This window comes from Cylas formicarius, unplaced genomic scaffold (assembly GCF_029955315.1).
Source record: "Cylas formicarius isolate icCylForm1 unplaced genomic scaffold, icCylForm1.1 PGA_scaffold_12__32_contigs__length_19106922, whole genome shotgun sequence".
Taxonomy (NCBI): domain Eukaryota; kingdom Metazoa; phylum Arthropoda; class Insecta; order Coleoptera; family Brentidae; genus Cylas; species Cylas formicarius.
The window spans coordinates 15,827,266-15,843,797 of record NW_026844225.1 but is presented as its reverse complement, the minus strand read 5'-3'; the positions used below and the strand labels follow the sequence as shown (position 1 = coordinate 15,843,797).

Sequence of the window (16,532 nt, the reverse complement as noted above, 5' to 3'; positions counted from 1 at the left end):
GGACTTTAATATATCTGAAATAATGTTGACAATTTCAGGGAGATTAGGGAAGAGGGATTCTAGGTAGAAACTAACCAGAATATCATGTGGATCTGATTGTTCGATGAAATGAAACGAATTAAGTACGAACCTATCAGTTTTCCGTGGCAAGGATTTTAATATAGAAGCTAGATATTTTGCTCGAGAATATGGTGGAGTTCGTAGAAACTAGGAATTTTAGAGTCATGAGGATTCTAATTCTGAATATAATTCCTATCATATTGGACCCACAACATAAAAATGATTGTGCAAATTGTTGGAGCCTTTCGGGGAACACATTTTGGAAATTTTGCAGGATGAAATCAAAGGAATGCAACTTAATTTACGTCAGGAACAACCTGATCCACCCCGTATATCGGTAACGAAAGCTAAGCAGAGCTCGACTTTCTATTCGGTCAAATCCGTCGACGATTAATAAACGCATAAAACAAATCCGATTAACTTTTAAGTAAAACGGGGATAAAGTTCCCCCTTTTCATAATGCCGGGGGCAAATTTTTTTCGTCAGACGTTCGACCAACTGGCGTTGTAAAATTTAAAAAAGCCTCTATCGATGGTCGCCACAACTCTTGTCGTTTATCGAATGTGTCATTGAATGAGGCGAAACGTCGGAGCAAAGTAAATATCTAAACACGAGCCCAACAAAGTCTTACCTTTACTTGAGACTCGGTCATTCCCAAAGCGTAAGCTAGTTTTGCCCTCTCGGGACCCGCTAGGTATTTGGTTTGTTCGAACGTTTTTTCTAGAGCAAATATTTGTTGTCCGGAAAAAGTAGGCCTTGTGTGTTTCTTCTTAGCGTCTTTGTCGGGTCCAAGGGCCCCCATATTGGACTGGTTCACTGAAAACAAATCGCAATGAATCAAGTTATTAAATCACTACGTAATCATTTATTTAAGTTTTAAAAGGGCTTTTATACCATTAAATCAAAAACTGCAACATTTGCTTTTTAAAGATTGCTGCTATATCGTGTGTCAGAACAAGATGGTGACACTTAAGGCCGCGAATCGTTAGGTGATTTTAAGACTAAAAGTTTGACTTTTGTCCTAAACGTTTTTGCAGTTACACTTGCATTATAAGGTATAAGCTATAAGTAGAGATTGATGGAGTGTAAAGATACTATTAAATATGGAGCACCACAACCATTAGTTTTCAGGATGACACTGCCGTCTTTTGTACAGAGTGTGAAGATGCGTAAAGAATTTGGTTCCAACTATTCCACGTTTGAATTTTCTTCAAAGATTTCTTAAATGCATCTTTGAGAGCTACATGTCCTATATATTTTAGATTGTGTGTGCGGAAACTCTTCCTTTTATACATTGTGAATATTTAGTTAGATAACTATAAATGTATGGTTTGTACATGCTTGGGCGATGAATTATGTTATTTTTTATTTTATTTTATTTTGCAATTAAACAAATTAACCTTATATCCACATATGCAACTCTCCTTTGATATAGTAATGATAATTTTATGAACTTTACGTACAAGGTATAAGCATTTGATGCTTCTGTGATTTATGAACTTTTAATTACTGGAATTAGTTTTTTTTTGTATTTTAAAACGTTAGTTTATCTTTTGCTATTTGTTATAAAATATGGTATATAAAAGTTATTAATACAGACCTTGAATAACTACTTGAAGAATACTTATGTCCATGTAATTTAATTGCATAACCATATATTAATTGCTTTCCTCGACGCTAAAGGGTAGTAATAAATTTCTAATTGAAGAATTCCATAAAAAATATAAAATTAAAACTAATTGTTTTTAAAATTTAGTCTTGGAGATATTTTTAGCGATAGACGCGTTATATAAGAGCGCTTTAAAGACCATGATATGGGGATACTACTTTTAAAACTAAATTCGATATTTAATTTGGCATCCTTGTATCCATCCGAGAAGTATTGTCGTTAACTCTTCACGTAATTGTATGCTTCGCTGCCATAACAATCTGTCTCATAAATTAAGAAAGGCCATAAATTAATCTTTGATTAATTGACAATTAAAAAAGACGTAAAGGGTCGGATATTACCGCCATCAACTCGAGGGACGTTAAAGTTTAATGATCGTGTGATTTTTTTTCAATAAACCCACCTACACTATGTAAAATACCCGAAAATAAACTTGAGCTACTAATGACATTTTCAGGCGTACAAATTAATGCTCCTAAAGTGATGAGATGATCATCAAAATAAACTCCAAGCCACGATCCGAGTTTTTTTTCTAATATTAAACCGTAACAAAAAACCGGATATATAGCGCGACAGTGACGTGTGAAACACGCTTAATCCTTGCTCGTATTATCTGAAAAATTCATAATCCCATATATCGGTTCCAATTATAATTTTGACTCGACACCATACGAGGCATACCTATATCTAACTGCAAGATTCCGATCTTAAACATTTTGTCCCCAGGTTATTTTTTAAAAGGGGACGATATAAAAATAGGCAGCGTGACATCTGCGGAGACAGTTACATTATTTTTTTTGACGCATTTTAATATCGCGTGGCCGGTTGCCAAAGTAATAAGGAATTTTCCGGTTTTAAAATGGAAAACAAAAAAAAACGATCGCGGCAAAATCGATAAAAACAAAAAAATGTTTCGCCCCATAAGTAAAACCCATCATATTTTATATAAATCCAATATTTATTTTCCCCTTCCCGTCATGTTTTCCTGTGGTCTTTAGCCGTGTAACATGTGTTGAAAGAGTGAGATAAAGAGATTGTGCCAAGTAACTGATTCTTTTGGCCCCTGTTTCGTATTCAGATGGCGTTTTTCGTCCCTCGGTATATGCCATTGGTTAACTATTGAATTCTTTTTACTGCTTGTGAAACAATCGCTTTATATAGAGAAACAACTATGAAATTTTATTACCCATCTTCACTTTAATATATTTGCAATGCGCCTTTTCTCTATCCCTTTTTTCCCCAGTTTTACCGATCGATACGACGTATCGAGAAGTGAGACTTATCTTATTTCTATCAAAATTTGTTACTTACCATATCGTGCAAAATATTCGTTTTCTGAAATTAAAACAATAGTATAGTATTATTATTGTTTTGTTTTTTTTTCTTAAATTAAAATTAGTCTACAAGTTTTCCCCCGCTAAATTTAAAAATTTCAACAGTTAGCCCCTCTCCAGCTGATGGGGGAATATAAGACCCAAAGAATAAGAATTGTATTATTTTTCAGTCTAACACATTTAAGCTGTTACAATTCGGAGTAAATATTTTAAAATACTTTTTTTATTTTAAAACATTTGAAACCCCGTTAAAAAGTGAGCAGAAAGAAAAAAAATTATTACATAGGAGGCTTTACTTTACATTTTTACCTAGTTCGTTTTGTAGTGTTATAGATTTGGATAATCATGAAAAATAATAGATTTATAAATAAATATAATATAAAATAGAAGAGAAAGCTCTGGACAAGCTCGTACATTGGAAAGAAAAATCCAAATTTTTTTTTTTACGCGAGATCAGCTAGCATCACTTTTCTGGTGGTAACGATTGGAATTTTGAAATACTTTCAACAAGTCACATTATTTATACATGTTGATCCGTTGAAAGTGATTTATTATGGCAAAAAGATTATGTATTCTTCCGGGATATGCGGTATGCACTAAACACTCTCAACTAAAATGTGTACAGAACATAAAATATTAGCAAAATTAAATTAAGAACATTAAATAATTTTTTAAAAAACAAGAAAAAATGGAAAAAATTGTCCTATATATCGGCTCCATATCCTTATTAAGTAACCTAAATATCGCTGTGTCGAACTGCTTAAATATTGTAGAATGTCTCCACGTTTTTATATCACTCGGTATAACAAATCACATTGCTTAATTAATATTTTTTAAACTTTTTGACGTGTCTTTCTATTAATTAATCTTATTGGCAATAAATGTATTATAAAAAACGAACAAACTGAGAAAGTCAAAGGACAAGCGCAAGCAAAAAATGTATAGCTATATAATTTAATTAAACTCGGCGGTGTATTAAACTTAATTTCATAAATGCCGCGTCGGAGGGCGTAAATAAGTCGAAAACCCTTTAAAACGATATTCCACTCCGTTTAGGAGAAAGGGAGGAATTGTTATCATCTCAATCTATCTTCCGTATCGGGCAGAGTGCCTGTGCGTGTCGTGTAGAACAAGCATCACCATTGTAGAAGTGTTTCTGCGGTTGCTGGAGGCGGTATCCTAGCAACGGGAGCGGCAAGTCAGGATGAAAGAGCGAGATAGGTTGCGTCGGGGGGGTGGGGGTGGTGGTGGTGTTCGACGGGGGTGGGGAGGGATGGAGGCGCTCGGGCGACGAGCTGCCTCCGCATCGCCGATAGAGCAAGCTGTTTTAAGCAAAACACCCTGTCGGAATAATTATATCTCTAGATAACGGGATCAAGAGATTATCCAGTTTAGTATCACCCCATCTCGCTTATCAAAACGCTAACACACTCTTACAAGCTATGGCTATATCTGTTGTGTGTTATCCCTCGCGTTAGACGAATAATATCTTGATTGCGCATTCATGAAATGTTCGTTTTAACTGCCGCCGCAATTTTGGAGACGCCGCGTCGCCATTTGTTTTATCGTATTTCATTATTGCACGCTCGCATTTAGCGAAGAGCGAATTTGAACGATCCCCCGCGTCCCGCCCTTTTATATCTGGCCACGATCATATTTACGTCAATAACGGACTTATAGTTCTCTCAGACGTCGACGAGATATCCAGCAAAAAAGAGTAAAATTTAATTATTTTATATTACTTTATAAAAGAGTAAAGAGTGCAAAAGTCAAACTTAATAATAAACTTCTTTCATGATAAGAAATAATAAAAAAACTTTGGAATCACTTGTAATGGGTTTCTTAGGTAAAGTGATTTCAATGAAGAAGAATTAAGACACCTTGTATAATCCAACAGTGAATAATCTTAAAATTACTTTTTTTTTATCAAATTTCTTGATAACTATTTACAAAGAATTATATTGCTTTCAATAGTCCATTTTTTCTTATATCATATATTCCCTACTACTTAATTAATTATTGTTTTTTTTTCTATTAAAAAAAAGACAAATTTCGCAGGAAAAAGAGAACGTTTCGGTTTAAAAACAAAATGCTTAGGCAAAACGTCTTAGCTTCGTATATCCGCAACTAAATATTTCTTATTTATATCACATATTTTTATATTAAGAATTTCTTTAATCCAGTCGGACATATTAATCGTCTATTTAAGATTGCGTGTTTTATCAATCAAATTAATTATTTCAATTTTAAACTTTGATATTATTGAAATTAAGTGGCTTTATTTTAGAACTCATTTTTCTTAGAATGAGATTTTTTATGTTTCTTTTTAAAATAGTTTATGTTTTCTATTCTGGAGAATAGCATATTTTTAAATGAACAATAAAGAATATTGATTGATATTGTAGTAAATATATATATTTAATTTTAGTCAAACATTTAAGACAATTTGTAAGCCCCGTGATTAAATTCTTTTTTAATGGGCAAGGGATATAAAATTTTTAGTGAATCAACTTTTTTCATAATAAGAAACAATAAAAAACCTTTGAAATCTATTATACTTGTTGATATCTAATATTTCAATTTTGATATTAAATAATGTATGGACTTATTGTTTTTTTTTTAATTTTAAAATTGTAATATATTTTTACTGTTTTACTACTTCCCAATAAACAATTATTATTATCATTATTATTATTATTATTATTATTATTATTATTATTATTATTATTATTATCATTATTATTATTATTATTATTCATATTATTAACTATGTCCTTGTCATAGTGTATAGGATCCGATTTATCAGTGATTATTCTTTTAGACTCCGATAATTCGTTTTGTTCTGTCTTTGCCTTTCATTTGTCACTATTTCTACACTTCTTACAAATTATAAAAAAACAATAGAGCGTGAGAGAGAAACAAATAATTAGGTATCAAGGTGGAAATGATGGCGTTCACTGTCCCTTTTCTAATAATTTTACTTTTATTACATGTCATTATTATTTGCATTTATTTTTTAAAACAGGACTAATTTCCATGATAATTATAACTTATACCATGACAACGACTTTTATTTCATCAGTATTCGCATTTTAGTATATATTGCCAAGTAATATTTGTGATGATCAATTGGAAAACAGACGATCTTATTTAAACCCAAAACTTTACTTTTACATTTTCAAGTACAACAAAAATTTTCAAATATTTACGAAGATTGATGCAAAAAACAATGCAATTAGAAATAAATTTCACACTGAATTAAAAAACCAACTGTTTTAAATGCTAGGGAAATTTAGGAATATAATAATAACAATTATTACTAATATAAATATTATTTTTGTCAAGACACTGTACAATAATTTAGGCAAAATATTTTGGACTTAAATATTGAGAAGCAGAATGAAAATCAATATTAAGAAAATGCTGGTTCATTCTCCTGGTTAAAAACAACAAAAAAAAGTATATCTATGTATGGTGAGCGTGAGTGGTGTATTTGTAAAAATGTTAGTGTCATCTAGCAATAAGTGTATGTATTATGTATTCTTTTAAACCGATCATTTTAGGTTGTGGCCGAATATTGTTGTAAAAAATATACATGTTGTAAGAATCTTGTAAAAAACGTTATATTTTAAATGCGCCCAGAAATGTGTCCATGATACGAGGTACGTTAGGAGTGTACCATTTCATGGAACTTTGTAGCATAGTGTAACTTTCTGCTATCTGGCATCTATATACAGGCTGTCTCAGTCGAACTTATTCAGGCATGGACCACAGACGACGATGAAAGAATAGTAGTAATATTTTTTGGGTTTTCGATTGGCAACAGATAAAAACAAAAACAAAAAATAAACCCCAGTTACAACATGTTGGTGTATATGGAATATCGTACCCCCAATGTCAATGTTCACATTTATATATAATAAATTATGAGAACGCCTAAAAATAAATCTTAATTAAAATATTGACGTTTACATAACATTCGTTTTTGACAAATTTTGATAGGTCGCACCTTAAGCAAACAAAACAAAAATTTACTCTATTTAATTGGCGTTAATCGAATAAAAACATGTCGATTTCATAAATATGAAACGCGATTTAACTGTGAAATGATTTATCAACAAAAACTAAAATTGACATTGAAATCGGAGAAGATTTATGGTCCGCCGGCAATTAGAATTATCGAATTCAATTTAGTAACGAATGCTGATATGCGCATAGATACGAAGGGTGTCCTTTTAAAACAATTGTTTTTATGGTGTAACAGTGCGCGCACCCTATCAGCAGTCGAAATATTGGATCGTATATGTGATGCGATGCCGTATATCCATAGGCGTATCTTTTAATTGAAACCATAAAATCGGCCCTCTTGCCTGACGTGTTCCCCTGCCGCGTATACGCAATTTCATATTTTAAATCGCACATTAAATCAACAAACCGCCCTGTTTGATTTTTGGACGTCGATGCTCACGTCTCCTCTCGATAACTATCGCTCGTAATTTTTAAAAGGTTGTGATTTTTCTATTTTGAAGAAGGAGAGAAATAACAATATTAAAATTACTGGTGGTAAGTTATCAGATAAATCAGAAAAAGTTTGTTTGATTGTTTGAGATGTTCACATACTGTTGGACTCCATTTTGAAGTTTATTCACTTTGATATTTCTGAATCGTTGCTTATTGAATTCAGTGTTAAAAATTGGGGCTAACAATTGATATCAAAATTCCCCAGCCATTTTAACATCTGCTTATGATAGGGGTATTCAATACTGAAATCTTTATAACGCCATCTAACGCAAACGCCAAAACTAACTCAATGATTCCATCCCAATATAACTACTGCGACAGCATCAATGCACCATTTTTAGATTCTTCTGACAAACAGCGCATACAGCTACAAAATTAGCGTGTTCTGTTTATTTTTGGAATTCGACGCCGAGATATATTATATATCATAGCATATATCATAAATTAAAATATTAAAATATAAAACTCCCCCTTACCTTTACAATAAATTAAATTTTATACTCATACCCACGATCAAAGCCCAAATGTATCCGCATTATTACAAAACACAACATTCAAAAAATATTTGAAAGGATGGATTACTGCTAATTGATAATTCGTTACTGTTATCTTGGTTCAAACAATATTGCGTCCCATGTGCACAACATTCCCGCCTTCACCATTATTTAGAAGATAATTAAATCAGTCGATTCAATATGATAAAACCATAGTAATAGATATACAACCAAAAGCGATATTGAAAAAGTATTTCAATACCAGAAGTAGAATTTACTAAGTTGTCGGGAAATGCGGTTGAGACGATCCCACGTCTTAGAATGATTGTGAAGACAATATTCATAGATCACGGAAATAGTTTTGGCACAGATGGCATGAAACCTAACCGAAACTGATCGATTTGATATGATTTACAAGGAAGTGTTCACTATTCTCGCTGCGACAGGCGCGGCGAAACATGGAAACATCATTTAAGAGCATATCGTCTCGTTTTGCCGACGCGAAAATCTATTCCGAACTCGGGAAAGATCCCATAGACGGAGTAGAGGATTTTTCCGTACCTATATACCGAAAAATATCGAATATTGTACGGGCTCTGCGGATGATGGCAAAAAAAAATAGAAAATCAACCAAATCAAATCTGAACTACAAACTTATCACTCAGAATTTTAAGTATTAAGAAATTCCTAGATGGACTTCCAAAAATTAACTTAAAGGAAGGAAGGTTCTTTATCTAGAAAAAAATCTAGATACCAACTGGGCTTGCAGACCTGGGCCTGAGTTGTCTTTTTTTTTTTCTCTTCTTTATTATACTTTTTTGACTATTCTTCGCTCACTTTTATATCTTGCTTTCTCCTTCTAGTTAATAACATTTATGGCAAACTACTATTTTCCCATCTCTCAGTCTTGGCCTTTTTTGCCCAATCCTCTGTTTGTGCATCCATTAAAAGACCAAGTAAAATCATTCCCATCCAATATCTGATGTTTATATTATTTCCGATTTTTTTTGAATTTTGCAATCACCATTATTTTGTTAAAGTTTGTTTTTCATTGTTATTTTTTTTCGTTACTTAGCTGTAGTCTACTCTATATTATTAATTTGACCGTAAATTTAGCAAACAGACGGAAGCGTTTTTTTTCCGTTCCGTTCGACGACTATGAATTCGGGTAAGATGGCTGAGGTGCATTATTGAATTTGCTCGAGTCTTATCTCTCCCACGAGTCACATTGAGCCGCTCCATCCCGCGTTGTCAGCATATATAGATTATTATATAGACATCTGGTCTCTTCACTACGGAATCTTACCGATATAAAAGTATCGACATCGCGAAGACAATGGAAAACTAACCTGTTCTCTTTTGCATCGCACGGAATATTGCCAATATAAACCCAAATAATCCCATAAATAAAAATGACGGTGCCGTGATACTTTTGGAGATTGGGGTATCGTAAAACGCTTGTCCGACATCCCATATTCCCGAATTCTGTTTGCCTTGCATAAAAAATGAATTATAATTTTACAACAGACGTTATAAAAGTAATACGGCCGCATTTACACGGGAAGAATAACCGCAATAAAATGAAAAACCTTCTCTCACGCAGCAAAATGAATTATCCGTTTAACTGCTGAAACAAAAGTGCGTCGGCTGGCGTAGCAGTAAAGCGGATGGGGTCAGAATGACGCTTCAGTTGTATGACAGACCGTTAAATGTAGCCCAGGATGAACAACTAATTCAGTAACAGGGTCTTCAATTAGCAAAGTTGGATGCTGTAATAACCGAAACGTAGACGATATATTATTATTCTCTGTCGGCTATTATATAGGGAGTTCGCTTCGCATGTACGGGTTTATTGTAGAGAGAAGACGTATAAGGCGTTGTTGCGTTAATCAACATTATTGAACGGCAGCTTAATTGGTTTGCGAAATTAAATACTTTAGAAATAGTCTATATGCTGATAAATGTTTATTAGCCTCATTTTCGTGGTCGTTCTACCCTTCATAAAAAACTTTATAATGTCATCAACGTATTTTGTTGAAACATACATAAGATGTTACTGACGTTTATTGGGCTATAAAAATAATAATAATGTCTCTATTGCAAAATAGCAAATGGCAACGTTTTGTCTTACACTTTACTTACACTTAAACAGTTACCAGAAATAGTCAAACATAAAAAAATATAATTAATCAATCCAAAAATGAAAAAGAGAAAACACACAAAATAGCAAATACGGCTTGTTTAGATTATAATTTTTAATTGCGTTGTAAAACAAAACTTCTACTGTAATAGATGCAACTTATTTACATGACCTAAATATGCAATATTTAAAAAATAGACTTCTTCAACTACATGCAGTTGTACAAAGTTAAAAGAAAAGGGTATAATCTACAAAAGCGATGAGAACATTTGCTGGTAACAGCTAAAGGATTTGAGAAAAATGTTGTCTCAGCGAACGCAGAGACAACATTTGTCCTTATTAGATGTTGTGTATATATACACAGAAAAATTGAAGCTTCTTCCTATGTGATTTTTAAGTTAATTAAATCTAGACACTTAGTTTTAGAGGTCTTTGCGGTGAAGTGTTATAACAAAATTCCCACAATATAACATGGATAACACTAGAACGTTTATATATTTACCACATAAATTTTTTGTTTGAAGATAATATTTCGTTATTCCAGAACTTTTTTCAATCTTGCTTTCGTTTGTTTTCCTGATGATTATTTTGAAACACACATCAAATACTAACCTAAACTAACCAAAAGTCTAGTCAGTGACTATTCATTAACCTGTAAGTAATTTACGTAAACAATAATTATTACAAATAACATCATAAAAATATCTCTCACTTTTGTTTATCAGAGACAAAAGCAAAAAGCGAATTCCAAAATATTTTTTAAATTTGAGCGGAGAGTTTGGTTTTATCTCGAATACTGAAAACAGAGAGCTGTTTCAGATCGCCATTCATATTACTGTAAATAGTAAAAGGAAGAGACTTATTTATCCACAAATCTTAAATCCGCATTAGTTTGCCAATACCTGAAAGTAATTTTAATACCTAGCTGGATTGGTTTATAATAACTTGTGTAGAAAAATTATCAAACCAATCTAATTCAATTAAATATATCAAGCTATGGATAATAAACGATAGACATTTTAAATTTTATTATTATACATATAATAATAATAAAGGTGTCATGGATTTATTTATTTATATATTTTTGTTAAATAAATAAATAAACTGTAGCCAGATAAAACATTTGAAATGAATCTCATATATAATCTCATATATAATTATTCTTTTTTTAATTGTCAAAGCCCTCCTTTTAGTAAGTGTCAATTGGTAATTCATTATTTATTTGCTTTTTATTTGAAACTCCCCCTGAAAATTGAATCTTGACATCATAGAGCAAAGCGTGCAGCAAAATGAAATTCGGTCGTTTTTAGTTCGACTGAGTTTTCGAACCGACAAGTTGGGAACTCTAGCGAAAAATTTAGTACGATTTATGCATAAAAAGCAAAACGAAATGGACGTCGCAAAGTGGAAGAACACTTTAATCCCGACCCCCTACAAACTCCAACTGTCCGGCGTAAGTGAATTATAGACGGTATACGATTCCTCGATTAGAATATTTATATTGAATTCGCAAATCCCGTGAACTGAAACGTATAAGTGTAAAATATTATACGTTTGAAAACGTGGACCGGAACGGACGACAGCTATCAGTAATTAATGTCTGGGCTTGTTTGATTTGCCAAGTTAATAACGCAACTGCCAGATGGCGCCAAACAAATAACACATACGTCACCGGTCATTATATAGGACCGCGTATATACGGGTGCTGAGGTGCGAAACAGAGAGACCAAGAGACGACGGTGCTCGTTTCTGTTCTAGCTCTGGCCGCAGCAATCACCTCCGTGATATATGATGTAATAATGTTGCAAACATATGTGCCTCTTTAGCCGATAACGCTATTGCTATTGATACCGTCTAATCAACTCGACTAATGAAGAAAAGCATATGTCGCTCCGCGTTCCCAAACTAATAATTATCATTTCATCAACATACGTGTTTATTTTAGTCGCCGCGTTGATTCTTTCCATTATTACTTTCATTAGGTCTGCACGGCGGATAATGTTCCAATTTATTTGTTGGAAACCCTTAAAACTCAATGCCATAGATTTGACAGATCAGATTTTTAAAATGTGACGTGCTTATTTCTGCTTTTTTAGATTCTTATATGGTCAGTGAGAAAAATATTTAACTCCGGGAAGTGGGTTGGTACCGTCAGATGTAGAAAATTCCTCGACATTTCTATATTTCCTGAAAATATATAAATTTTTGTCCCAAATTCAAATTCAAATAGTTAAAAATAACAATTGAATAATAATAATAATAAATATTAACTGTCTCAATGTAAGTCCCATAAATTTTGGAAAACATTCAAAAATCCGAAATGTTTTTATATATTTTTTCCACTCTTATTTAATATAATGTAGAATCGAACAATGGACAATATGGTACAAAATTAAATAAAATTAAAGATCAAAATCAACAACAATATGGATTCAGAAAATAGTGAGTGCAATAATTAGGGATGGAGCTATAAAAAAATAATCAAATATATGTATGATGCGAATTGATTATTGTTCGGAAATACTATAAAAAAATGGAAAACTTGAACTAGCTATTTCAACCCTGTTAAAATTCAATAAATAAAAAAAAATTGTTTATATAAAAATCAATTCATTTGCTTCCCGTTTATGCGAAACATTAGCAGGATTTTTTCCAGGACGATAATATTTTTGATTTAATCCTAATATGTAGTCTAATATCACAATCGTTGCTTTTTCGACGATTTTTATTTCAACCAATTAAAATATCTTTTATAAACATCGTTTGCTACTTCTATTTGTAGCGGTTTTCATATTTCGTCGTGCGTCAGTTTCTTCTGAATACCTAATTAGAATCCATTTTCCATCAATTATCTTCGAGGTTAACGAGAAACCGAAACAATGACAATTCTTCCTCAAACTCCATAAAGTTTAGTTTTTAAAGTTGATGTTTTGAACGAAATCGCAAGAATTACATTAAATATTCTCCATTGTTATTGAATTCTTAGTTCATTTTTTAACATTTCAAAAACAACTCATAACGGAATTTGACTCTGAAACCAAAACAACGATTATTGTCTGTTGTTGGTTGTAGTAACTTTTTAGTTTGGTAAGTTTATTTATTTAGTGTTCTTCAGTTTTTTTTGGCAGTGTATGATTCCATCCTATGCTCCCACTTCTACGCAGCTCTTAGTTCATTTTTTATTATTCCATAAATATTGCTCGTGGAACTTGACTTTTTGCGATGGTGAAGAAAATATCTGAGCCACTTTTTTAAAAATTTCACAATTCCAGGATCTGGTTAACAAGAAATCAAAACACACATTATATTAATATTTTTTTCTTCCTTTCGTATTATTCTCGGTTGTTGGTATTAATAACCTTTTACTTTCGTAAGTTTCGAATATTCCTCTAAAATCATTCATGATTACTTTCCAATTTATTTATTGTTCCGAACTCAGTAATTTTTATTCCATATATTTACCATTCCATAAACAATTCGCAGTGGATGTCAACATTTTTCAAAAAACATTAGAGGTAAATTCCATGGATCGGGCGTAACGTAAAACTAATAGGGAAAACAATCAGGTAGATGCGTCAAACAAAAACACTTCTACAATATATGCCAAGACCCGATGATATATACAATTGTAGAAGCTCGCCTAAAGCTAACGCTAAAAAAAATCAAACAAGAGCCCTACCACGGCCGGGCTGTTATTTCTCAAATTCGTTTGTCATTTATTTTCCTTTTGCGAAACGAACCGTACGATACAAAGAACGAAAATATTTTCCGACCATTGATTCCCCGAGGCTATCGAGCTTTCGATACAATTACGGGAATAAACAAATGTAGCGGCGATTTACCTTCAGGCAATAACGTCCCCCCTTTGGGAAAACTTCGGTTTTATTTGTTTTGGTTTTTGTTTTCTTATTCGGTACGGTATTGCCTAAATCGCGAGGTAATCACGAATATATTAATATATATATACGTACGGACGATCTGAATTAATTTCCCGGTACAATCCCGACATATGTCGACTTGATACTATCGTTTATATCACGTCGAGACCTCGTTTATGACTTGTAAACGTTTGATTATAAGCGTGTGCCTTTATAGCCGCTAATTAATTCTAATTGGAACGCAAAGATTATTAACAGCGATTCTACATACGTCACCGGGTGTTCCCATATGTTCCAACAACGTGCGAAGTGGTCTCCTTGGTATTAAATTCGCTAACCGTGCGTATTATGTCGCCCGGTGCCGACTAGCATGTTGATGATTTCACGTTCCCGTCGAGTTTACCTATTCAACCCTAATTCGGATCGTAAACACCGATATCCGCACGCTTAAACACCGCCACGACCAATTGTTGATCTCAAATGTTTACTTCCTCCGTCGTCAAACAAACAGCGATAAAGTCGAAATCAACCCTTAAGTTTACCCACCCTCGAGACTATTTTCTAATATTTTCTACGCCTCTACTTACTGCCGCTAAGACGATCCCTCCAGGCGATGGGGTTGAGGCTTTGGATGCCGGGCCAGTAAAGTCCACCCGTGGTCCTTCCCAATTCGACCGGAGGTTTGTTCACGGAATTAGCAGCGTGATGGTGGAAAAAGGCAGCGGCGGCAATGTTAAATCCTCGCAAACTCGTATTGCTAGCGCTCTGGGCACTGTTGGCGGCCATACCCAGCGAATTTTGCGTAAACCCCAAATTATGAGGAAAATGCAACGATCCGGTCGTTATCTGAGACGGTCTGGATAGTATATGGTCGATGCCGTGAGGATTCGCGCCTTGCGAACTATTACTATTACTAGTAGCTCCTAGCGGACTTCTCGACGTCAATCCGGAACGGTCCACGTGCAAGCTAGACCTCTCCAACAACGACTCTGTTTCGCTTTTGTCGTGGTGAAGGTGATCCGATGGACTGAGATGGCCCTGGTGCTGCTTCATCTCCGCCATGGAGTGCAACGCAGCCAACGGTGCCGCTAGCATGTTGCGATGCTCCAAATTGAACAGGCTAAGGTTTTGGTGGCTAGCAAATTCGAGCATTTTCGATACGGGCGGCGGTGGAGTGACTGACACTTCGGAACGATCGCTGGACGCGTCGCTATGTTGCGTCATTGCAACTGGAGACGCCGTGGTTGCTGGATGGTGGACGCGAACTAGCCGCGTCTCTGATATATCTCAGTCCTCAACACGTGCTATTCACTTACACACGCCGCACATCACCACACATCGGTTCGACTCAAAAATGTCCCCGTCTATCCTATGGACAGTTTCGTTGACAATGAACTGACTACGAGCTTTGAAGGGGACTGTGCAACCGACGAGGTGAAATTTTTAGTGGGCGGTGGCAAGGTGACTCGTCGACTACGGCAGTGGGGGGATGTCTATAAACTGAACTGCATGTTAAATATGTGCTACTGTTAAGCTCATTACGGTAGCCTCTATCGCAGTTAGCAATTCGGTGCGTGTCGTGTAGCTGCGTGGTTGCAGTCTGTTCTATTTTTAAAAGAGATTAATGCTTTTTTCATTGGCGGGAAGGAGGACCGCGCAGCTACCGCGCGCGCCATGATTGGCGTTTTAGTCGTTCTCCGGAAACGCCCGCCATTGGTCGCAAGACCGCCCTACCCCCTCCGAATTCTCTAACCCGTATTATCCTTAACGTAAAGCGGGACTCAATCTCTAACGCCGCATCTCCTACTCGTAAAGGCATATATTCGTGGGACGACGGAGTTTCTCTAAAACTCTCTAAAACTCATTTTCACTCACTCTCGGACACATACACACGCGCTTCTTTCGTGTCGTTTACCGCCGATGCCCCGACGTATCCTTTCTCTTTTTCTTATTTCGTTTCGCTTATATACTTACACAAATTAATTGGTCATTTGCGTTGGCGGATTTTTTTTTGTCCAGCGAGCGAAAAAAATCCCATACCTGAAATGAGTCATTCGCGGAAAGTTTCCCAAAAATCGCGCTGTAGGTATCATAGTTCGCCAAGGCTACGTACGCGACAAAATTAATCCGACAACATTGAGCTGAAATCTGATATTCTTCCGGATTTATTTAAATATTTGGCTTGGTCTGCATCCATACGCTTTCGAAGCCAGTTTGTTGCACCAGGAGAGCGACTTCTATGCTCGAATATCTTGTCAAATCAATAACTGGAGGTCATTTTCAATTACCGTAACCAATTCTCGTAATTATGACGTTTTTATTACTGGATAATACTGAATAATAAATATTTTGTTATTCACTTTCATTTTAATCCATTTGTCCAGTTTAAATATATAAGTTTCTTCATCGCATGTATGACAGCAAATTTTATGTATA

The 16,532-nt window shown here is 34.4% G+C and overlaps 1 protein-coding gene across 2 annotated transcripts in view; it reads right to left on the bottom strand.

Annotated features, from left to right (window-relative positions):
* Positions 1-15,320, bottom strand: part of LOC132695618 (homeobox protein Nkx-6.1) — a 29,706-nt gene extending 14,386 nt beyond the window's left edge. The window contains exons 1-3 of one of the 2 annotated variants that reach the window (XM_060659972.1): positions 14,684-15,320; positions 3,041-3,064; positions 692-876 (exon numbers count right to left, since the gene is read on the bottom strand). In XM_060659972.1, the coding sequence (XP_060515955.1) occupies positions 692-876; positions 3,041-3,064; positions 14,684-15,320 (846 nt within the window). The remainder of the gene's footprint in view (positions 1-691; positions 877-3,040; positions 3,065-14,683) is intronic. The other variant, XM_060659973.1, reaches the window with a different exon arrangement.
* Positions 15,321-16,532: the final 1,212 nt, after the last annotated feature.